The sequence below is a fragment of the Rhinocladiella mackenziei genome (assembly GCF_000835555.1).
Source record: "Rhinocladiella mackenziei CBS 650.93 unplaced genomic scaffold supercont1.3, whole genome shotgun sequence".
In the NCBI taxonomy this organism is placed as follows: Eukaryota; Fungi; Ascomycota; class Eurotiomycetes; order Chaetothyriales; family Herpotrichiellaceae; genus Rhinocladiella; species Rhinocladiella mackenziei.
Window position 1 is genome coordinate 4,294,331 of NW_013550602.1, and position 23,687 is coordinate 4,318,017.

Genomic DNA, 23,687 nt, shown 5'->3' on the forward strand with positions numbered 1-23,687 from the left:
ACATAAGGGGGCGCCGAGTCTGACCAGTCAGGTGGGCGAATCAAGTCTCGTGGAACGGCCTCAGTCGCTCGCGTCTTCACGGCGGACGCCAGTTCCACGTTCGCATCTTCACCACCCTTTGCCATCATCTCAAGCCCCATTCGTGCCCATCAAACGCCAACGAGTAAGAAGAAGGGATGGCGGCCGAAATCCAAGGGGTTGAAGCCGGGTACCTGACGCTGGCTCGTTCTGCACGGTCCGGTGCACCTGGCGACTCGCAGAAAAACCCTGAGCCTATCAGAAATCCTGAAACAGGCTGAATAGAGTTGCCGCACGTCCTCTGGGCCGTTCTCATTGATGTCGTCTTGTCCGTGAGGCAGCATGGTCGGATCTGAGGTACTCGGTGGTAGACCTCGGGTCCCAGGAGGATAGAAAATGCCAAGACCGGATAGGAAAAACTTTGTCCTCGTCAGCCTTGCCAGGCTCGGCCTTTTGCCGTCTACAAGTGTGATGATAACTCTTCTCTGGACAGTCTTGGATGAAATACGTTTCGTGCCGTCCGAGTAGAACAACATCTGCATTCGATTCAAGATATTCGGGTATCATCCTTTTGAGATCATAACGTCGTGCATGCAAAGTAGTCATACGATCAAGCCTCGAAGATCACGTCTGGTGCCATCTCCTCCAACAAAGCCCATTCTGATCTCTAAAAGCTGGCCATCTCTAGCCATGTGCCCACAAATGCTAGTCTTCCAAGATCATTACTGCTCTCCCATGTATCTGGATTGTTTTGCCCGTCATTCTCTTTTCTACCCAGCGCTTTGCTGACTTCATCCCCTTGTACCATAAGCCGACGGAATTCAGAGAAGCTGAGTTTTCCGTACCCGCCTCGTTGTTCTGCTTCGGTGTCGATCTCATCATGCCGAAGCCAGGCGTCATACGTCATTCGAGCGCTTGTTGGGTCGCCAGAAAATGGATCCGCTCCGGGTTCCTCATCAGGTCGGAATTGTGGAAGAGTCGGATCACGATCTGGCGGCGCCGACGCATCTAGTACGACGGATACGGGTCCTCGAGTCACACCGTCCACCACGGAGTCGTTTCTTTCAGTATCCGACGCCACCACGGCATGGGAATCGTGTGGTCCATGGGACTGTCCCGCGACATCGGTCTTCCCTGACGGGATGTGTGACCCCGAGCCTTGCAGCAGCTCCTCGGTCCTGAGACGGTCGGCCTCCCTCAAGGCTTCTTCTTGAGTTTGTTCGGCCGCTTCAAGAGCTTCCTTGAACTTCTGTCTTTCCTTTCGAAACTTACGACGATCACTTCGCGTAAGGCTCGACTGGATGAAATCATTTTCTTTGTCTTTGAATAAAACGTCCAATAGCTCGTTGAATCCTTGCTGAACGGCTTGGTACAGGATGTCCTTCCCCAGATCGGCCTCTGCCTGGCTAAGCTCCAGGCCGCCCCATCTTTCATTGACAGGTATGCTGCGAGATGATGTGTTCGAGCGTGTTTCATAGTCTGTATCGATGGCACTATCGTCAAATCGAACTTTCGACGATGATCTTGATTGCATCGACGCTCTTCGTGGACTGTTCTCGGCATCATGGTCCTTCTTTTTGAGCGCGGATGAAGTCACTTCGTCGTCATAACCATCACGCTCTGTGTAACCCGGCGGCTTGCTTAAGCCTTCTTCCTCATCAAGATAAAATTGCCTTCGACGCCATCGTTCTTCCACAGCTTGTGTTCTCCTGAACTCTTCCTCCCGGTCCCCTTCGGCATCAAGACGTTGAGATTGTGCATACAATACTCGAGACCGGTCCACGGGATCTGTGATGTCTTCCAGCGCCACTTCCTGTCCCAGTGCATCAATAATATCTTGAGGTTCTGGGGTTCGGACGGGAGGCCAACCATATGTTTGTAGCGGTGGATCAGGGCCAGCCAGCTCGTCCTCAGAGGCGTCGTCTTGATCATGCAGCCCCGACTGCATAAAATTGCTTCCGACTGGGAGAAGCATTAATGGTTCATCTTCCACCGGCTGTGTTCTGAACGATCGAAATGGATGATTTCTGGTCCGATCCCCAATCGCGGCATTTCCAATGGCCCGGGCACGATCTCCTCGCATGTCAGTGTCAGGTTGCAACACTCCATTTGATCCACTGGACAACTGTAGATCGCCGTCCGCTTGACGTTGTTTATCCTGCCCTGTTCGTGATTCATGGCCATACAATGTGCCGCCACCAAACGCTGCACTGATCGGTTGGCTACCTTGAACAACATCTCGGATCTCTTCCTCGACATAGCCGAAGTCGTCCTGGCTATTGATCATTTCGCGACTCAGCTCTTTGCTCAGGGCATAGTACGCGCGGAACATGCGTAGAAAGTCCCTACGGTCAACGTAGCCATCCGAATCCAAGTCATAACCATCGAAGATCCGCCGAAGTCGGGCTAGCCGAGACTTGTCTTGCAGCCGAGCGAGGCCTCGTATATATTCGTCGAAGCCGATGAGGCCATCGTTGTTCGTGTCGTAGAAGGCAAAAATCCGATCATAGATTAAGTTTGCCGGAGATGGTTCATCTTCTTTTTGCGGAATGAAGTATGCGTCGAACCCTTTGCGGTCAATCGCAACTCCCAATCCAGTGGGATCTGTCGGCCAATAATGTCCGGCAAGACACTTGAACTGCTCGTAGAGAGCATCCATCTCCGTTCGGTCCATACCGGTTTGTTCTAATAATGGTTTGGACACATTCTTGGGCAGAGAGTTGGGAAAGGCGTTGGGGTTTCCGGGATACCATTTCGGAGTGACTTGTTTGATCTTCCCCCGCGAAGGGGCAGGTATGCGAATCTTGAAGAAAACATGGCTTTTGATGTGAGCAGAGCTAGCTTCGCAGCCTTCACAGAGATCAAAGTCGAAGCAATTGGCACAATGATAGCGGATGCCTTGAATCGGATGAACCCCACAGCTGTTGCATTCGACACCCCGATGAATGTAGCCTTCTCTTCGTGCCTGTTCGCCAGCAATGTGATAGAGTAGATTGAGCATGTTTTGGCTTCCCGCTGGATCCTCATCATGATTACTGAACGACATCTCGCTGTCGTCTTCCTCATCCCTGGTCGGATCTGCCAATGCTTGAAGAGCATCCTGTGGACCCAAATCGTCCACCAGACCATCTGCCTGGCCAGGAGGCACGACGGCCGGCAGTGCTGGACTTTGTTCCGGTGCCTCGAGAGGACTCCATTCTTCGCTAAGGTGGAACTCGCCTTCATCGAACGCTTTGATCACTTCATAGACAATTTCTTCTGCGACTTCGAGTAGTTCCAAGCCTCTTGCGACCACATACGCATCTTCTCCAATGATATAACCCTCGGGGTACTCCTCACGCAGAAAGTTCTGAGCAAAAACTCCATGAACGTGCAATCGCAGGCAGTCTTGTTGATACGAAGAGAGTGGTGCTGGAGAGTGCTGGAGCAAATAGGTATGGACAGATTTCAGATTGCAAGGAAGTAACGTCAAATCCACTCCCTGTGCGTCTTCTGGATTGGGAAAAAACCATGTATTCTGATATTCTCCGTAGCCTTGTCCGGTCTCATTACGCCTTGCCAGATGATTGATCGCCCGTTCGGTAGGATCGTAGTCAAGTGTAATGGGTTCGAAGCCCCGACGCCATCGTCGTCTACTCCGAGGTCGTCGAATAGCGTTGCTGCGATGGAGGGAGGTGTGGTAACCTGGCTCGGGTTTGGACTGGCTGGTGTAATAGGTGTAGGAACAGAAAACTGCAGACAGGACTACAGCACCGGCCAAAGCCAGAAGCAACGGTTTTCGATAGGTATGGTCGGACATGTTGATAACATGGTTATCAGACTCTCCAAGAAAGATCTGATGGCAATGGTTCAAGATTGTTGTTATGAAGGCAAAAAAGTTTCCCGCACCAGTCGCGTTGATGTTTGGAGAAGTGCGCTACTTGTTTGTATGCTGCGACAAACATACCAGTTACGTCGATCTCCCCTTGTTCTTCTCATCCTCCCAGTGTCGGCGGTTTGCATTTAAAAGAGCGATTGCAGTGTATGAAAAATGCTGTGCCCAACAGTGGCAAAAGCACGCGTCTACTTACAGAATCGAGAGCTGATGTGGCAGAATGAGAGACGTCCTCCTGTACATGGCTGGCGGTGACCCGGGATCTGAGATGAAGTTTCGCATCGCTTACGCAGTCACCTCATCTCTCTTGTGGAACGCGATACAGTACCTTGCTTGCGCGGATGGTACACAACAACATCCCTCGTCAGCCTTGATCGGTAGTGATTCCTTTCCCCGTCCTTTCTCGGCATTCCCTGAGAGATTAGGGACAAATCTACCGCTTCTTGGTTCCGACACTCCCTCGACCTAACGATGAACGAAAGGGTTCGATTTTCTTTACCGTCGCCCTCTTTGCCGTCTGTCACCAGATTCGGGATAGTTTCATCTGGCCCAACGGGTACCACATCTGGAGCTGCCATTCATTCTACAGAAGCCATTTGAGAAAGGTCACGGTCCTCAAGCATTTTCAAAGAAGCGAATACTTCAGCACGGCCCGACTGCCATCTACGACACCTCGATCATCCTGGCACGGACGGCAACTTGTTCCGACCCATCTGATGCCTGAGTGGCTGTCCACAGCCAAAGGAAATCAACATCGACATCTCGATCTGGAATTATTCACAGCAGGACAGAATTACTGAAGAAACCTAGGAAGCTTGAAGATACCTGGATACTAAGCACGCTTGCACATGGCCGTCAAACAGTGTGCCGAGTGCGATTCGATCAAACATGGCTTTAACATTCCTCTACCATAGTCCCAAGCACCACACCCTAAGATTGTATGCCCCCACGGCGGCCAATACGCTACTTCTGGGAATGCATCTGTGAGGCTGGAACCAACCTTTGGGGGATTGAACGCTTTGTATATACCGGAGGTCCCAAGACACAGGTCGTGACTGACCGAGATTCTCGCCAAATATAGGAAGGCCGAGAAGTCAATGGCGCTGACGAAGCCTTAGCACGCTTGATGTCTATTGGTACGGAATTGCAACAAACAAACTGTCCAATCTGCGGAGACCCGTGCCGGTCGCTGCCTGCCGACCTGCGCTACTCCCGCCCATTCTAGTGTCGACACTGCGAATCCACGTCACGTGTGGCGCACCATGATGTAGTATTACCATCTCGCGCGTACACCAGCATCTCCGCCACCGTATTCCCGGTGAATACACCTTTGTGCCACCGACTCCACATCCAGTTTAGGCATCCAGTATCATTCCTATCAACGTACGAGAACACTGGATGAGGGGGACGAAATTGCTCGGGCGACTTGGGCTTGGACCCCTTACCCTCTTCAACCGAGAAATTGAAAGCAGACAGGTCTCTTCGGTCCCTTCCCCCTAAAATTCTTCAGCACAAACGAGCATGGGACGAAACTGATGGATGGCGTTGAGTGTCGACACATGAACGAGAGACCTCAAAAGGGCAGGCTTTCATTTCTCCTGCTTTGGTAATTCTTGGTGTAGACAGGAAAATGAAATGATTGAACCGAAACAATGAACCAAAGCTTTTCCATATAAAGGATGGGTCCTGTGTACCTAACTTCATTCTTTCTCTGTGTTCTGCCCACGTTGTCTAAGCTGTCAATTGGCATTGACCAATTCCTCAGCAGCCTCGCTTGGCACGATAGATATCCTCGAGAAGCGCTTGAAGTTCATCATCCCTCTGACCCGAGTGTAATCTCTAGTGAGCTATGCTGCGATTACCTCTGGGGCCAACGATAAACATGCGAAAGCGTCTCAATACAAAACAGCCATGCGTCCAGATGATGAAATAGAAGCAGAAGAACACTGAAATGAGGAGACCATAACTGTCATGAGTGGAAAAAGAGTGATTTGGCTTGGACCCAGTGTATCAGGATCCTCTGATCGGCGGTAGTGTGATGAAGAGGGCAGGCAAATTTCTACTGACCTGTGGTATGCTCTTCATCTTCCTCTTTACCAACCTAGTGCTCAACAACACCCACGTTATTACCCTAGGCACAATGAAAATGATGTGCGGCTTTGGAAAAGGCATGGCCATGACCACTTCCCTCGTCATCCTCATCTCCAACGCCGCGCCTGAACGACCAAGCTGTTGCAACGGCGCGTTCATATATCCCCACTCGCGGGGATCCGTGATTGGCATCTCGCTGAGCGTAACAATTACTCAGTAGCGGCTGCGGATGGCGTTGGCGAGAAGGTTGGAATGGCAAGGATGCGGCGAAGATGGTGGAAGGGGTCCGTCGAAGCCCGGACTATGTCAGGAAATTGGATCCCGCGCCGGTGAGGACAGCGGCGAAAGAAGCATACGGTGATTGCCCGTCACGCACGCTTTCGCCCTAATGTTGGGTATTGTCTTTGGTGCGACCATTGCTAGTGGGTTCATGCGAGAGAAAAGACCGAGCAAATAGAGCATTAGAAAAGGAAATGAACACCAATATAGACTTGATAGGAATATAGATCTGTGGAATTCGGAGGAACTCCCTCGTTTTTGGTTGTTCGTGGAGCAGGAGAATCTCTCACCCCAACCTCATAGTCTCGTTGGTGTTACTGATTCAAGCCCTCCATTAACACCCATCTCCCAGGATCCCTAGGTTAGACATGCCAATTCAAGATTTGGGAGCGTCCCCATTCGTGACCGCAGGCATCGGCACAGGCCCACCGGGCGAGCCGGGTAACCGTGCCGTTAGAACCTCAACGCCATCCTCCGTAACGAGCAGGGTGTGCTCGAATTGGGCTGATCTGGCTCCATCAATGGTCACTGCCGTCCAGTCATCTGGCCACGTCTTATCCTTGTAGCTGCCCAGACAAATCATCGGTTCAATCGTGAAGGTCATTCCAGGTTTGCATTTCCCGACCGCCTTGTTCTTCGCGTAATGCGGCACGCTAGGCGCACAGTGGAACAGGGAATTGACGCCATGACCACAGTACGTTTTCACAACGCTGAGGTTCTGCGTCTTTGCGTGTTTCTCGATGATGTCGCCGAAATCGCCAATTTTCACTCCGGGTTTGACATGTTCGATGGCTTTCTGGAGACATTGTCGGGTGGTCTCAACGAGTCGAACGTTGTTTGGGTCTGCTTTTGCTTTGTCGCCAATGTAGTATGTTTCGTTTAGATCACCGTGGTAGCCTCCGTGGTAGAGCGAGACGTCGATATTCAAGATATCTCCATCTTGGAGGACTCTCTGGTCGGGGATTCCGTGGCAGATTACTTCGTTAGGGGACGTGCACACCGACTTGGGGAAATGATTGTAATTTAAGGGGGAAGGATATGCCTAGGCTCGTGGTCAGTGCGCACCAATGAACAAGGCTGCCACACATACGTTTCGCTCTATACAAGCATTGTGAACAACCTCATCGATATAGTCTGTTGTTACACCGGGTTTGGCGGCCGCCGCAGCAATGTCTAGTACTTCTCTTGATAGTCTGCAGACTTTCCGCATCCCCGCGATGCCTTTCTCGTCTAGGATCTGGACGTTGTTCTTGCGGATGTGTGGATATCTCGGTATACCATCTTGCCACCATTCGGGATGCCGTATTGACTTGGGAATCTCGCGTTTGGGTGAGAGGGGGTAGACAGGTCTTAAGGGGCCCGTGAATAGGTACGTAGGGAATGGATTGTAATGGCCGCTTTCTGGATCAACTTTAGAAACGACACTGGGAGGAAAATAGTTGCGGAAAAGGTTCGTACTTTTGTGAAGGACTTTGTGTTCGGCCTGATGGAGAGGAAATTAGCAAGCAAGTCCCCAGAAGGCGCAGGGGATTCTAGTCTTTCTTACAAAAGACAGAAGGACAGCCTACCCAACTCCGTTTGAAACAGTCTTGTGAACAGAAGAAACTGTCAACGCCCATTTCCTTGCACTTGGGACACTGTAGGGTAGACGCATCATTTTCACAGTTCAGTCCCGGGCATTTCCGGGGCTGTGCAGCGGCTTGATCCATCCTGAATGGTCAAGAACAAGAAAGATATCGGACTCGGGGCTGATCGAGCCAGTGTCGAGATGGTTGGAGTGTCGCTTCAAATCGCACGTCAAGGGGACAAGTGACAGACCGGTACGAAGGAAACTGGTACCGTGGAAGAACTTACACAGACCCTCGAGCAGACGCGGAACTGCGGGTTGAGTCGAACAAAAGATGATAAAGAAATTACATATTGGAGCCTCACGCAATCTAAAAACCACCCCCGAGCGTCACGTACTGGGGGGCCGGTGCCCTGACGTTAAAACAAACATGCCAAGCCAACCCCCCTGCACCCTTCTCTAGAGCACGTGATTAAATCACGTGATTCCACGTGCCGGCCAACCTGCGGATAGATGGGTATACGTAGAACCCGACCAGCAAACATCGCTTGCAAAGAGCACGCTCCTTTCAAAGCGCGATGAGTCAATGTTATATTGACCCCCTCGCAGTCATTTAGATTATCGCCTAACTCCCATGCCGGTATGTCATTACGATTTCCCCCAAGGCACTTTCGCACAAGCGGATAATTACATCGGATACACGATGAGTGGAGTAACTAATGTACTTACTCCGCGTGAGCGACAGAAGCAAGCTCCTTACAAGATGCCAATGCTTCTCCAACCAGTGTTATCACATTAATTGCCTATCAGAAACTCGATGGCTGGCGCCCAAGGCAGGGAACGGGCAAATTACAGAACCACGAAAATCCGGCCAAAAAGGAACTGCGGTGGGCAGCCTCGTCCATCCGGATCTGGCGGCCTAGAGCATCCATATGTTCTCGCTCTCTTGATTCTCCAGACTCATAAAAGATGCCTTCAGCATGGAATTAGGTCGTGACTGGCCCGGGATCAGCAGAGAGCTCGTCATGTGGCATGTTGATCCCCCGTTCCTGGCTCTTGTCCATCCTGCTTTTTGGAAAGTTGAGACAGTGTCAGTTGACACATTTCCGTCGACAGCTTCCCGGGTTCCGGGTTCCAAATTGCTCTCCTGACTTATGGCCTTGTTCCCTTTCGACTCTATAACACGAAGGCTTCCTCCCCCTTCGATATCCCACGAACTCAACACCAATATCCGCAGACGGCACATGAGAGGAACTGACTAGGATTGTCTCCACGCTCCATTCTTCATTCCCATCTCTGTTCTGTTCATTGCTCCAAGAAGGAAGTGGCACAATGGGTGGCAACAACGCACTCCATACAAACCCTTTCATAGTGAATGGCAGGACGGTGGATATCCATATCACCACCCGTGGGTCGGACTGGTATTGGGCAGTCATGTCAACCATGGGCACGACCATGCTGGGTGCGCTGGGTAGCGGTTTTCTGAAACCCGCAAGCAATCGGCTCTTCCATTACATTCTCGCTCTCGCAGCCTTTGTGGCGATGGTCGAACACTACAGCATGGCATCCAATCTTGGCTGGGTCCCGATTGATGTTGAGTGGCAACGGAGCAGTCATCTTGTCTCGGGCATCAACCGTCAGATCTGGTGGGTTCGCTACTGCGGCTGGTAAGTTTGACGCTCCGAGGGAGAGACGTCGACAAATGCTTCATACGACTAATTTCTCCTCAGGTTTCTCATCTGGCCGCTACTGACCGTCTCGATCCTCCTGACCTCAGTCGTCCCCACGGTCTATGTCTTGTGGACTTGCTTCCTGAGCTGTGCCATGGCGGTGATGGCTGTGGTTGGGGCACTTGTTCGGACGGACTACAAGTGGGGTGAGATTCCTTAGAAGTGACGCGATCAGGGAACGATTCTCTAATCCTTTCATCACAGGCTACTACGGGTTCTGGATCTGGTGCTGGCTTCTTATCGGTTATCACCTGGTCTGGCTTCCGAGAAGGTTTGCTTCGGCCCTGGGCAAAGACATCGTGTTCACGCACAACATGGCCTCCGCCTGGGTATGGCTCCTCTGGATGCTGTACCCTGTTTGCTGGGGCGTCTCTGAAGGCGGAAACGTCATTGCCCCTGACAGTGAATTCATATTCTACGGCATTCTTGACTGCATGTTGATACCGGTTACGAGTGCATTTCTCCTCTTCCGACACTGGAACATCGACCCTGCACGTCTAGGTTTGAGGATGCGAACTTACGACGACCCTCTTAATACGCATGGGACATTCCAGCCAGAGAAGCCTGTGCCACAAGGTCAATCTGATGGAGTGGCCCATGATAGTGCCGGTGCTGTCCAGACTTCTGTCGACGACGGCCAGGCCCCTGCGACCGTCTAGTTCACCACCTATTTTGTCGACATGTCCCAGAGAAACGAAATGATATTGATGTCCCCACATGGGGTTGGAACCGCCATGTCTGAGAGGCATCCTCTGGCGCGGTTGTTCAATCAACGAACACATGCTTCGTGGAGATCATCGACGCCAGAATGCTTCAAATTAATGCATGACTTGGAACAATTTTTTTCCTTTTCGATATCCACTCCCCATAGCAAATAATGATAATATCGTCTCCCCTTTCTCCGAAGAGCAATTCTCATTTAGATCGGCACTGTTATTATACAACTGTAGGGTCCAAAGTCATGCTGCTTGAGGTTCCTCGTGCCTAAGTGAGAAATGTTGAATTGACGTACTAGCAACAACCAGCTCTACGTGACACTTAGAGAGCCATAGAAGTCTTTGAAATTTCTTTCCCAGCATGCAAATGACTTCCTCAATCTGTCAACCGCGCTTTTTGGGCGCTCCTTTCCTCTGTACTACTGGTTTTAAAATTTGATCCATGCAGGCAAGCATCAAATCGATTAAGGTCCGTTGAATTAACCACTGCCCATGGGCCTCTCGACATTAATAGATGTGGCAAAAATTTGGGATGAGAATTGTTTAAAAAAAATTCAATGTGTGTCTCTAGATCCTCTCCCTCTCCTTGCGCAACAGGATCCGTTCTTCACATTCTCTGAGACTGTCCCCCGATTACTTCAGCCGGGCCGTGCTTTCTGTGTGCGTACCCTAGTTAGCGTGAAATGAAAGGCAGATTTCTAACTGATAAGTTCGAAATGTGTCATGCTTATCTACTCCAAAGCCTTGACGAGCCGCAAGGGTTTCGACATGTCGTTGGCCCTTTTGGGTTTTATTTGCACATGATCTCCATTTAGCGAGGATATGTAGTCTTCAATGCTTCTTTGTACTTTCCGAACCAAAGTTAGATAGTTGATCTCGCATTTTCCGAGCGCTGCTAGGATCTTTGCACTAGGCGAGTTCCATCTCAGGATCGTATTTTCCTCACTGGTGGCGGTCCGAACCGTAGGTTTCTTGACAAGGCCAGGCGAGATGCCCAGCTGTTAAAGAATTGGGACGTGCGGCTTCGAAATGGTCTTTACTCGGCATCGTCAGCAGATGAGTGCATTGTGGATGAGTCTTGATATCTGAATTTTCATTATACTTCCAGCATTCTTACTATCTCATGTAGTGCTGGAGCACTGGACCTCCCGCAGGTTTCAAAGAGGCCAGAGTTGAGATCACTGTACAGAAAGTCGTTATGTCGCCTCAAGACCAACACGAAATTTCACCCATCCGCCAGCTTTCTCCACATGCTTTTTGCGTCGTATCGAGTTTCTCGCTAACTTTCCACTCTTCCGGTAGTCCTACTCGCTTGAATGCTTCCTTTCCGCCTTCTGAACCACTCTCTCGCTGGCGCCTTTGACGAAAGAGCTAAGATCGCCAACGGGGACGTTAAGGGGGAAGTCGACGGCGGCCAAAAGTTGGGCTCCCAGGAGGTACCATCCAAGAAGACATACCGCAAAGACCAGACCGCCGGCCGCATGTTGACACTTTAGAGCTACCGCAGCCTCGCCTTCTGCGAGCTTCCAGTACGAGGCGGCCAACAAACCAAACGCCGGTACAAGAGACAGAAAGATGAGGACGAAGCAGATGTTGGTTCGGAGTGCGCACACCAGGTAGAGGAAACAGAGGACGCCCATGTACAGGTGGAAAAAGGCAAATGTACTGGCGAAGGTTGGGTCGGTGCTGCTGGCCGTTGGGTGGCTCGGGTCATAGGCAATTGAGGCATTGTAAAAGGGCGTCAATGTTGCCGCCCAGCTGAGCCAGAAAGCTCCGAAGGACCCAAAAACCACAAATGGGAATGTATTGCCCAGGATGAACTCGAGAACAGACCCAATAGTCATGAGTAAACCCCCGAAGAAGTAGTATACTCCACTGTTCCGCAGAGGGGAGATCAGCTTTCCCTAATCTTCTGGAAGTGAACTGCAATTGAACTTAACATACACTTCTGCGGCTCCAGAGCCACCAGACCCTCTCCAACCGAGGAGGATATTGGAGAGTGGAGAGAGCGACAGAAGAAAGCCACAAAGAGCCCTGGAAGTATTAAACGACGGTCCTTCTCAACATCGATAGAAGGACGCACTTACAACGGTGTAGGGTTGCCCACGGTCGAGCGAAGATTGTTCGATACCTGATTCTTTGGTGACAGGTAGATCTTTTCGAAAAGCTCGGGGGTGATCGTAATGCTTCCTGCGGTTCTCAGCCGGTGTATGGCCGTGTCGCGATCGTAGTCGTCGTGGTGCATGTCATATTGCCTAACGTCCGGTTTGTTGTTGACGTTCTTGTGACTGCCGGTTGTACTGTCCGCCATTCTAACACGGTGTGTGCGGTTAAATTAACTGTCTCCGGGGAGTAGCGCCGACGAGATTTTGCGTGTTCGAAAGCAATAAGTGCCACGTCAAGTCCAGAAGCAAGAATCTTGCATGCTTGGGGGTCTTATGTGCCGGTTTTTATGTTATATTTCACAGGTAAACCCCGCCCGGCAGTCGAAGTGAAGGATAGGATGAGATGGTTTCAGGTCGTGTCCGATTTGTAGGAGAGTCCTCCTGCACCGAGTCTGTCCCTTTTTGTTTCGCAGGACAAGGGCGACTCCCACTTTGGAAGATCGGCAAGCTGGACGCGTTGGACATTGTTCCGGGAAGTCGGTAAAGAAGCTGCTCTGCTCCCCATAGAAGAACGCCTGTCCGTTCGGACCGGTGCTGCCCGGAAGTGCAAACTTGTAACGAAACGATTTTATGAAATCATAATAGCCAAAAAGGTTAGCCTAAGCAGTGACTTTTTTACAATAGTCATAATGTACTTCGTTCATACAGCATCGGAGCAAATCCGCCCGGTTCTGTAGGAGGTCTTCAAAGAGCAGCGACGATTTGGGCTTCATTTCTGGAACACGAGACATCCAATTGGGAGGTAACACAGGTACTGCTATTCGGCATAAGACTTTGAGAGGGACTTTCCGACGACCATCAGTACGAAAAGGGGGTTATCACATGAAGCTGGTACACGTACAGTCCTCTTGTCATACCCTGAGCGCCTTGCACGTCCCAAATCACGCCAAACCTCCAAAAACCAGCCAGAGTTTGACGACTCCTTTCGTTGGAAACATGACATTTCCAATGAGTGATCTCTTTGCGTCCACAACTGCAATTTCCACTTTCACTCATGAGTGCGACTCTTGGGTCTTGGGAGTGCGCTGGTTATGATCAATAGAGCGGCCGATCAGGTGTATGGCGGCAGGGTCTCCGTGGCCCAGGCGGAGACAACGTCATCATCGTCATCGTTGTCATCGTCGATATCGTCCTCTGATGGCGGGGGTCTGATCCAAACCTCGTCCGATATTGACTGGTTGGCCCATCGCTCCATCGGGTGAATAACGCCCTGATCGACTGTTCCGCACTCCTGCGACAGGACTTGGAGTGGTACCTTCCCGAAGTTACATTTGAACCTCTTGTTCTCGTACTCCATGTTGAACAGCACTTCCAGTGAATGACACCCAGCGATGTTGTACGTAGAAAAGTCTGGAACGAGAGCTGCCATTGGGACCCTAAGATCTGCCATGTCTGCCAAGTTGACAAAACGAGCTGGCCGACTATCCTGACTGGTATTTCCGGATTGGCTTGGCTCCAGCGAAGAATCTCCTGAGAGCGGCAATATACACGATCCTCTTCGAACGAGAATTTTCTTCTCAGACGATGAACGATGACAACCAGTGCGCACTCGAGTATGCTGAAATAGAGACAACTTGAAAGATCTAATTCTGAGATTGGTGGGTTGAACATGGTCGTTGCTAAGGTTCCGTTTTGTTGCGTTATCTGGGCCTGTGGAGCGAGAAGTCATCGCTACCAGCACTGACAATGTGACCTGGCCGTTGAGGATGATTCTTTTGGGTATCCAAACAGACATCCGAAGCTCCACTTCCGGCGGCGTAATAGATTTGAAGCGTCGCCGACCTTCGCATAGAATCGAACAGAGAAGCTTCGGTATAATCCGGGGGAAATTATCAAGCGTGCACCGGAGATTGTGCTGATAGTTGATGTAAAGCCCATCACCGCTGACATCTAAATCCTTCTGACTCGGGAGATTTTGAATTCGTACCCGTTCCATGGCGCTTAGCGTTTTGTTCAATGATATTGGACCCCGAGATGGCCCTGCTAGAGTCGCATGGAGCATATACTCGACAGAACAAATGAAAGGGCCTCTGTGACTCATGCTCGGTGGAAGAGGGTGAAGTTCCACGCTATAGTCGTTCTTCCACGGGCGCTCTGGGCCGAAGAAATCCCTCGATCCAGAAGGCAGTGCTCGTGGAGCCGCGTATAAGGGGATGCGGAACGCGAAAGGCCACATGTAGCTCCCCTTCCGATGTGTGTATTTCCCTTGGTAGAGGCTTAGGCGCTGGGAGAAAAGATAGCCGACTGACTTGTAATCCCTCCGGGAAGTTGTCATGTCGCCATAGGAGTGAATCAGCCGGACGTTGGCACACCCGCTGAAATTAATCGTCAGCTCGCCGATGTTTTGATCATCGTATATGACGAGCTTGACGACACCGAGAACCAACGATCCTGGCAGAAAAGGCTTCCCATCGTCGTTGGAGATTGTGACGGAGAGCGCCATGTTGAGAATTTCGAGTCATGGGAGGTATTCCTGGCAGAGTAGCTGCGAGGACTCCAGGGGTTGGAAAAACGCTGAATCCTTCGTCGTATGTGTTGAGAAATATTCTCGAGAGAACTCCCGCCCAGGAGCCTAGTCATTGAATCATCCCGGACGCAATTCGGAGGGGCAGCCAAACTTGCGGGATACTTGTGGTTCTATGAGTGCCTTATGACTTGCCCACTTTTTGTTTCGAGAAGGCAGAGAGAGAGCCTCGCTGATTGGTGTGAGGTCGAAGCTGGGAACAAAATCCTGGAAGAAGAAAAAAACAGAGCCGCCCGGGCCGGGTTAGCTGCGACCAGGACTGGCGGGTTGGGATGCGCTGCACCCCCAGAAGCCATGTTAGGAAACCGAAAAGCCAGATTGAAGGGGTCCATGTTATCTCTTCTTTACGGTTGATTCATTGAACCGGGGTTGTGACTGATAGGTTCTGGTAGAGAGTCACGAATTTGCTGACAAGGTGTGTCATTTTATGCTTCAGTCCTGGTCGCCATGTTCGGTTAGTACGAAGAGGGACTGGTTACGAGAGCATTACCAGGGTCCGTCATTTCCCTTCAGTATCCTCATCCTTCTCTGTTTCACTCTCGTGTCGATAAGAGTTTGCGGTTCACGAGACACGGGGGAAGATCCAACCGTTCAAACTGTGGCTGCACAATCGTTTCATCCAGACCATCAAGATTGTGGACGATGTATGGTCGGATTCCTGGGTAGATCCGGATCGGCCCCCCTTAAGATTTGCTTGGTTGAATGATACTGTAGGTCCACCTGATGATTGCTCTCGTCCTGCTCACCACGGGTGGCAATTGAAGGCACTCTAAGTCCCGTTAAATACTCACTGTTGGATGTGATCTCGCCTCGTCCCCTCGATCTTCGGGCTGCAAACTCTCGTTCCAAATTGTCCTGGTCAGGATCCTTTCGAGATCAAGGCTTATGAGCACCATTTTTGATAAGCTCACACTTGCTAGAGGAGTGATAGCTTTTAGCAATACAACACACGAGTCATCCTCCAAGATCAAAGACAAAGATAATATTGTCGCAACAACCCATCGCGTTCTGCATCCGTTGGCCGAGATCTACGTGGTGGGCCACTTCATCTTTTTCGCCATTCTTAGGACGTTAAGTCGGCTACGAGTCGAGGCCATCAATATTTATCCCGATAGTCCTGTTGTATCGCCTGTGCCGTGGGAAAACGTGGGTGGTTCTTTCGTCGTCGGATTTCTCGCTGAAGACCGTCGATTGTTCAAGGATGATTGGGGAAGACATCTAGAACCATGGTCACTTCAGTCTCTTCAGGATGAATAACAACACGACAGCATCGTTCATTGAGGTCGCTAGAAAACATGTGGTGGTCAAGAGGACAATGCCATTATCCAATTGGACTCTCAACGGGCTTCTGTGCGCCTTCCACATCGTTCTCAATATTCCTGCGAGCCATGTTCATGGGGCTTCGTGGTCAATTCGCGCTGTTAACGCGACCTGAGGCACAGGTTCCAGGGAACCACTCCTCCATTTAGCCTGATCGGTAAACTCTTGGATCCGATCTTCGTGTTTCACGGACTAAGCTGCTGGCGGGGGATAGTATTACTTGCAATCTAGCCTCCAATGATGTCTGGAGGGATCAAATTGCATTTTCACTGATCTTCGCGCCCGTGGAGTGTCTCTTTCGATTTTACTTTCCAAGCACCTAAATCAACGCATTCCATCATTTCCCAGAAGGTATGTCTTTGGCCAACCCCTCTGGCACCGCTGCCCTTGGAACCTGCTCTATCGTATAGCTTCCTGAACATCGGAGTGTGCCGCCTGGTCAGATACCTGGTGGAATCATGGACGGATGTGGCAGTTGTGCTTCCACGCTGAACATTTGGTGGGAGAGCTGGCGATCTCCGACTGAAGCATGCCTATGCCTATGGGAGGAAGAGATACATTGAATAGGCACTAGATTTCACTTGGACTGAGAAATGAGAAATACTTACACGGCCACATGAGCAATTCACCCGTTGGGGGCTGAAGAAATGAAGGAATGTGAAAATTATCCCCTCGCTCACATAGGTACGCCGATCGATATCCACACATCTTCAAACAAAGGCCAGACAAGGCGGCGAGCAGCAGGATTTCATCCCTCAAGAAGAAAAAGCCGGGGATATGTATGGATGGGTAATACCCTCTACAAGTTCAATTGCGCTCCTCAGCTTTAAACCAACGTCTGCTGTCCGTCTTCCATCCCCCAAATCCCCTCCGTCGATGAAAATAGTCGACCATCAGGTCAGAATGGGCCGCAACGGTGCTATACGCGTCATCCTGCGCTTTCGGCAAAAAAGGTCAACGTGTCAGATCGGACGCGAGATGATCACAATATAGCATCGGAAGCTGATCGCTGCTGGTTCGGCTCATGGGTTCTGTGCCCACGTCAGGGCGTCAACGTCAGCGAAAACTCCACATCATCTGCGGAGCTGTCGTCGCGGCTGTCTGATCTGCCTGGAATATTCAAAGAACTCCATCGTGGTATGTCTCAGCGTCAAGTCAGACCCAGCAGTCAAAACCATGAACATCATCATGGTCCTCATGCACTCTTTCTCCCATTCCACGATGTCGAACCCTGGCTTGTCGCCAATATGGTTATCCACGTCCGTCAGAATTCGGTAGCATATCCCCGGCGTCGTGCCGGGCAGAGGATCCGGGTCCCTCTCGGATTGTTCGTACCCCTGCACAGATTGCAGCCACTTGTCATAAGACTCCGGCGTATTATACTGCGAGAGGATCCATTGAATCTCGCTCCTCAGCGCGTCCAGCGTGAAAAGGATTCTTGGTTTTTCAGGAGCACCGTTCACCATGACACGGTGCCTGCAAGCCAGAACCTGATCATAGCCATGTTCCAACTTGGGCACGGCTTTCGCTTTTTTCACAGCAGGCGGGTCCGCATCATCAGAGGGTTCCAGCTTGGTGTCCTTCAAGGTCTCAGGATCAGGCGGGAACCCGGCGACCATTCCCTGGACGAAGAAGTTGGCCAGCGCGTCACTGGCAAGTGCCTTGCGAGACTGTTGGGCAATCTTCATCGCGCTCAGAATGTGCATCATGGCACTTTTGAATTTACCGGACATCAGGTCCAGCGACCAGAAGGTATGCGCCGTCAAGACGACCTCGAGCAGTGGCCGTTCATGCATGGACAGCTCGCGGAACGCCCTGGTCGCATGCACCACGATGGTGGTTGTCGACCTGTCGAAGGCATCACCAAGTTCCTTTCGCTGCATTGCTTGGATCATGGTGCCGCAGGCGATCATGGCGTGCCGTAGCGCAACCGAGTGGTATGCAATTTGCGGGATCACGATTGACCATACATCGGGGCTTTGGCCAACAAAGGAGGATCTTGGCTCGACATAGTTGGTGAGGAAGAACACCCAGCTCTTGAAGGCGTCGTGCTCATGTTGCGATTGGTAGAGGTTTTCGTCTAAACGGGCAATAGAGCTACCAGAAGGTGCTGAGGCGGAGGAGTGGACTGGTCGATTGGTGCTAGTAGTAGTGGTGGTGGTGTTGATTAGCGACTGCCTCGTTTGCTGGTCGTTTTTCGGGTCAAAGAGCCATGTTTTGGGAGGGTCATAATAGCACACGATGCCATATGTGATGCACCTTTGATTGTCGTGAGCTTTTTACACGACCCGCCCGATGAGACCCAAGCGAGGACACAACGAGATACGAAGGGACGTACCTGCAACAAGACGGCTTGGCCTCGTCACATTTTATGCGACGCTTTCTGCTCAACGTTAGTAACAGGAACACGTTGTCACTCGGCATTTACATCCGTGATGTAGTATATCGCAGGGAATCCGGTAATGTGTACACCTACTTGCAATTGACACAACCGCTGCGAGTTTTGGGCGCGAACTTCTTGCGCCGCACCTCCCGTTTTTCGCCTTCGACGACTTCTGGCATGGTCGATATCACGAATACATGTCTTCTAGATCGAATGTGACCCGAGTTTCCGAATTGTCACTTCGGTGTACGATAGCTTCGCCCTTTTATGTTTCAGCCCAACGCCTGCTATTGTTCTACGACCAAGTCGAATCGTTGCGCATAGAGCTTTAGGGCCGTCGAACAGGCGACTGAATATGCATGCTATAAAAAGCTTACTACACAGGGCTGACACCCTCTTACTTTGATTTCCAGACGGTTCCCGAATCCGTGCTTGTCGAATCTTGGGCAGGTGAGGCCTCCCACGGTAGATCCGCCAGGATAAAATTTTCGTTCCGTTGACCCTCTTCGGAAGCGGCTGGCGATAGCCCCTATCATGGGCCAGGGTGATCAATAAATTCCATGTGCCGCCGTAACATTTTGCAGTCCGCGTAGAACTCTGTCGATTTTTGCGTTTAGTTTGTCCCTCAAGAAATAGACACGAGATTGTTTGATTGGATGAGTGACATGATTTGGCTCACGCGATCTGCCGATAAAGTTATCTTCAAAAACTATGTATGGTGGACGAGCGGACGGAATTCGGTCTTTTCCTTAGAGCTAACCATGGCATTCAACTGTCACAGGGGGCTGAATAAATGCCCATCGCGGCATAACCATGATTCAAGCGGTGAACGAAAGTGTCGGACAATGTCAAACCTTTCCCCCTTCTCAAGATGAGTTGTCTTCTGCTCAGCATACCTTACGGCATTTATTTCGAGGACGTGTCTGTTCATTTTACTGTTGCATGCGTCTATCATGGTCGTTGATCTCGCCGATAGAATTTGATTTCTTTCCCTATTAGATAACCATACCAATATATGGGACGTATTCGACCAACAAATAAGCCGCAATCCAAGAAGCAGCTATATTCAGAAGGCCCACGCTCAATGTCATCAAAATCGGCCCCAAGATGCGAATCATTGAAGCCGACTCGGGTGATGAACAACCCATGATATTTTCGAGGCTTAACTCGATAATCAGACTGACCAGTGGATGGAGGAGAAAAGCGGCATAAGAGTACCTGGGAAGGTTCACAACTTTGTTGTTCCCGATTTTCAGTGTCCAGGAGCTGTTGAAGCGCTGGGAGAATAAAGTGATCAACGCTGGCATGATAGCGGCAAAACTGACCTCGTTCCAAATCGCATAAAGTAAAGCAGGTAGGCTGAAACCACCAGCAAGAGAGTGAACGGCGGCCATAGGGTCCGGGTCGGGTGTAAGAGCTGCTGAAATATACAGGACCAGGCCCAATGACATTGCGCTGCAGCTCAACGAGCGGAAAAGGTGAGTCAAGGGTCGCCTGGAGACTCGGAAGGGAAGGTATATATAGGGATTTTGAGCGGCTTGAGACGCCTGGCCTAGGACATACGCCAGAATATATTGTGGAACAAACGCAGGTTGGACATTCAGTGGCCAGAACTTTGTACCTACAGGATAAGGGAGTCGAATGACAAAGCTCAAAAGGATACTGGCAAGCCATGGGCCAAGGTTCGAGGAGGTATTTCTGAAAAGGTCGGACCATTTACTCGTCGGCGTGGAAGAGAGCAATGAGGCGATGACATCAAAGCAGGCCAGGAGGGCCGAGTACCAGACAGGGCCTCGGATCCCCGTGAAATTGATCCAGCTCGTCCAGAATATTGACGTAGAGAGCGCAAGAGAGTGAGACCATTCGTTCTCCCCCACGAATCCGTCTGGTCCGAACCCGTCTAATATAACATTTATCAGAGGATCGATGAAAATAGTATACACAAGGGCCGGGACCGTCAACCTGACCAGCCTCGAGCGGAGGAAAGGCTTCTGACTCCCACGTTGAACACCGTGAGAAATACCCAGGCCGGAAAACCAGCCTGATAGGAAGAAAAAGGCGCCCATGAAGAACGTCTGATCGATGCCATTGAAAGCGACGAGGGCCAGGGACAATGGGGGGAAGCATTTGGAGTGGAATTTCCATGACCCCAAACCACCGTATGGAATGGCGGTATGATGGACCACGACGAGGGCAGTCAGGAATGTGCGCAGGTTGTCGAGGTCTGCTCTTCGAGCTGGCTGGCCGCGGCGCCGGATATCAGAGTGTTTGCTTCTCTGCATCCCCACGTCATCTAATTCGCCGAGAGCCGACTCATCATGTTTGGTAGGTAATGACTGAATGGCCTTCGATCTGTACATTATGGATTTATTGGTGATCTGTTTTGGTGCATAGTCAAGAATTGGAAAAGTCGGGTTGAGAATCGGGATGAGGATTCAGTTATCTAGTGCTCACGCAGGCAGCAACGGATGCGAGCGTCACGTGTCACAAAGTTCCCTTCCGGCCAGGCAGATGAATTTCTTCCACAGATCCCGGGACACCAGTTCCCGGGCGGGTCTTTGGCTGTATATTGCAGTTTATGCACAATGTCTATGTAAGGGATCGGAATTCTGGGTTGACGAGGCTGTGATACCCCCATACGGTAACTAGAAAGTGACTAGCTCAAGGAGAATCGCTGACGCTGGGAACCAATCATGATGAGTTTCCGCAATACGATCGAGAGAGCTGCGACTGAATCAGGCGTAAGAATTAGTCGAGAGGGGATCTAATGACTTTGGCCAGGTGGCGCTTGTTCGTCTTGGGTTGTCCTGGGGCTAATCGAGGAAATGATATGCCGCAGAAGGTATCATGTTTGAGTAGCTTGGTCACTTAGATCGTTGGCGTGAGCGACACAGTTGAGCTCGAAGCGGAGCAAATGACGTGCCAGCATCGATTGATAGAAGCCGAAATCCTCTGCAGCCCAAGCACCAGGATGACTCGGTATTTGATAGGCCTGGTTCGTGTCTAGCCTTTTGTGCCGAGTCCTAGTCCGGACAGGCGGATCCGAGCGCGAGCTCATGTTCTCATTCACAGCTTCTGGGACTGCTGCTGTTGATGTGTCATTATCATAAAGCGCCCGGCCTTGACGGTAAGTCTTGAGTTTAAACTTCAGGTGGCGGGCGGTTCCTGTTTGTCGCCTTGTTTCCATTCGAATTCTGCGTCAGTTAGTAATTGAGGAATTTGTAAAGTCGGTGGAGCTCACTTTGGCGACACATTGGACAAAGTCCTTTTGATGATTCTTGTTGGATCCATGTCAAGAGACAGTGCTGTTCGTGTTAACGTGGCCACCTCACCGTGTTGGATGATCATTACACACCATATGAAAAGAGTGGCCACATTTCCCCATCAACAAGGTACAGTCGTCGCCAGGGAACTTGCATGTAGGACATGTTCCATCAAATTGCACTCGACAGATGCCGCATACTTCATCCTCGGGCATATCCCAGCGCCAGGTAGCCACCGCGTGCCATTTCTTTATTTTTACCTTCATCTTGAGACCACTGTCGACGGGCAAGTCGGAGAGGATGGTTCAACAGGATTGCAGCAAGGCAGGGTCAGGAACACGATGAACGATGAGTTGCAAGTTCTGGAATAGCAGATCGAGCCGTGGGCCTTTGTATGATAAGGCGAGTGAAATGTAAAGTAGCGTTTTCACGAGGGCCAGCTTCGACCAGGGTCACGTGAATCGCATTTTCAGAAGGTATCACGTGCAAAGACGAATTCAAAGCTACTGGACTATTTTCGTTCGACATCAGAAGTTTGATCAAAAAGGAAATAGATATTAATGGACTCGCCAAGTGTGGCTCCATGTTCCACGTTGGCTGCTATGTTCTGTCCTCGTCCGCCGGCTGAATTACAAGTTCTATTCCAGCCGTGGCCATGGCGAAATGATGACTTTCGCGAACCGTCCATACCCGACCGTGATAGATCAGAAAGAGAAAACCAACAGGGACAAGGACGAATAGCCACACCACCCTACCGTCTGGTGTGCTTTGCGTCAAAGCACGATGCTATAGGCGTCCTTTCCTTCCTCGTTCCTCCATTCTATAAACGATGTCAATCTCAGCAATATGCGTGGGTCTATGTGGCCCAGTAACGTAATGAATCCAACGGGGTGTAAGGACGTAACATTCTCCTCCAGAACGTTGAGCTGGGTTATTCCTCTGCACCGCCACCGGGGCCACCGAGAGCAGTCGTGTCCATCATCTGTCTGATATCATCCAGACGTCTCTGAAATCTTTCGATCATTTCCTCCGTGGACTCTTTCTCTGCACTCGGTGGCGCATCGCCAGGGCTATTCCCACGACCTTCGATACGGAGCATGAGTCCGTCGTCTTCGGCGTCAGCATCGTTGCCGATCGTCGGGGCAGTTGTGATCGTGGAGCGGAGAACTTGCCACTCCGCACTCAGGCTGCGGGCGGAGGTGACTTCGAATGAGCGTGCGGAGCCTTCGTCGGCTGATGTGTTGCGTGGTTGCACGTCGAGGATCAGATAGTGCTCACGGACGCCGGCGATCGGAGGGGGCAGGCGAGACTCTCCCTCATCATGGTGGTGCTCACGAGACGGGACGTGCCTGCTCGCACGCTGGGAAGGATCAAGAGTCTCGAGGCTGCGACAAGCCGCTTCTGCTATGATATCCGAGTCATCGTCGGCAAAGATGTAGTGAACTGTCGGATGATGGTGTTCGTTGGTCACGCTATCTTCGATCAAGGTGAAAAAGGGCTGGAAGGGCGGAATCGGCTCTGAATGGCCGTACTGGTCGGATTCGGCGCCCGCAATGGCGTGCTCATGCTCTGATGATGCCGAGTTCGGTGTAGGTTGATGCGAGGCTACGATGGGATCGTCTTCAAAGTGCGGAGAGGGCAAGAGATTGCGGGCGGAAGGGTTCTGAGGGCCACTGGTACGCCGTAACGAGGACTTTGACGGCGATGACGAGTGCGTGGGGACTTGACGGGGCTGGGACATGTCCAGGGATGTTGGT

The 23,687-nt window shown here is 51.1% G+C and overlaps 9 protein-coding genes across 9 annotated transcripts; 1 reads left to right on the forward strand and 8 right to left on the reverse strand.

The window, feature by feature from the left end:
- Window positions 1-685: 685 nt before the first annotated feature.
- Window positions 686-3,817, reverse strand: Z518_05069 (uncharacterized protein; the record flags this gene model as incomplete). Its single annotated transcript, XM_013418774.1, has 1 exon — window positions 686-3,817. The coding sequence occupies one exon, from the start codon at window positions 3,815-3,817 to the stop codon at window positions 686-688; it is 3,132 nt and encodes a 1,043-aa protein (XP_013274228.1).
- A 2,821-nt stretch (window positions 3,818-6,638) lies between these two features.
- Z518_05070 (methionine aminopeptidase, type I) lies at window positions 6,639-7,971 on the reverse strand (the record flags this gene model as incomplete). The annotated part of the gene is made up of 3 exons (XM_013418775.1): window positions 6,639-7,304; window positions 7,353-7,745; window positions 7,831-7,971. The coding sequence occupies 3 exons, from the start codon at window positions 7,969-7,971 to the stop codon at window positions 6,639-6,641; spliced, it is 1,200 nt and encodes a 399-aa protein (XP_013274229.1).
- A 1,190-nt stretch (window positions 7,972-9,161) lies between these two features.
- On the forward strand, window positions 9,162-10,218 carry Z518_05071 (uncharacterized protein; the record flags this gene model as incomplete). Its single annotated transcript, XM_013418776.1, has 3 exons — window positions 9,162-9,496; window positions 9,560-9,705; window positions 9,764-10,218. The coding sequence occupies 3 exons, from the start codon at window positions 9,162-9,164 to the stop codon at window positions 10,216-10,218; spliced, it is 936 nt and encodes a 311-aa protein (XP_013274230.1).
- A 1,361-nt stretch (window positions 10,219-11,579) lies between these two features.
- On the reverse strand, window positions 11,580-12,586 carry Z518_05072 (uncharacterized protein; the record flags this gene model as incomplete). Its single annotated transcript, XM_013418777.1, has 3 exons — window positions 11,580-12,150; window positions 12,220-12,309; window positions 12,363-12,586. The coding sequence occupies 3 exons, from the start codon at window positions 12,584-12,586 to the stop codon at window positions 11,580-11,582; spliced, it is 885 nt and encodes a 294-aa protein (XP_013274231.1).
- A 905-nt stretch (window positions 12,587-13,491) lies between these two features.
- Window positions 13,492-14,883, reverse strand: Z518_05073 (uncharacterized protein; the record flags this gene model as incomplete). The annotated part of the gene is made up of 1 exon (XM_013418778.1): window positions 13,492-14,883. The coding sequence occupies one exon, from the start codon at window positions 14,881-14,883 to the stop codon at window positions 13,492-13,494; it is 1,392 nt and encodes a 463-aa protein (XP_013274232.1).
- Window positions 14,884-17,357: 2,474 nt separating this feature from the next.
- Z518_05074 (uncharacterized protein) lies at window positions 17,358-18,846 on the reverse strand (the record flags this gene model as incomplete). The annotated part of the gene is made up of 3 exons (XM_013418779.1): window positions 17,358-18,543; window positions 18,623-18,667; window positions 18,761-18,846. 3 exons carry the CDS (start codon window positions 18,844-18,846, stop codon window positions 17,358-17,360), a joined length of 1,317 nt encoding a protein of 438 aa, XP_013274233.1.
- Window positions 18,847-19,662: 816 nt separating this feature from the next.
- Window positions 19,663-21,027, reverse strand: Z518_05075 (uncharacterized protein; the record flags this gene model as incomplete). Its single annotated transcript, XM_013418780.1, has 1 exon — window positions 19,663-21,027. One exon carries the CDS (start codon window positions 21,025-21,027, stop codon window positions 19,663-19,665), a length of 1,365 nt encoding a protein of 454 aa, XP_013274234.1.
- A 485-nt stretch (window positions 21,028-21,512) lies between these two features.
- On the reverse strand, window positions 21,513-22,095 carry Z518_05076 (uncharacterized protein; the record flags this gene model as incomplete). Its single annotated transcript, XM_013418781.1, has 3 exons — window positions 21,513-21,861; window positions 21,909-21,972; window positions 22,023-22,095. The coding sequence occupies 3 exons, from the start codon at window positions 22,093-22,095 to the stop codon at window positions 21,513-21,515; spliced, it is 486 nt and encodes a 161-aa protein (XP_013274235.1).
- A 766-nt stretch (window positions 22,096-22,861) lies between these two features.
- On the reverse strand, window positions 22,862-23,671 carry Z518_05077 (uncharacterized protein; the record flags this gene model as incomplete). The annotated part of the gene is made up of 1 exon (XM_013418782.1): window positions 22,862-23,671. One exon carries the CDS (start codon window positions 23,669-23,671, stop codon window positions 22,862-22,864), a length of 810 nt encoding a protein of 269 aa, XP_013274236.1.
- Window positions 23,672-23,687: the final 16 nt, after the last annotated feature.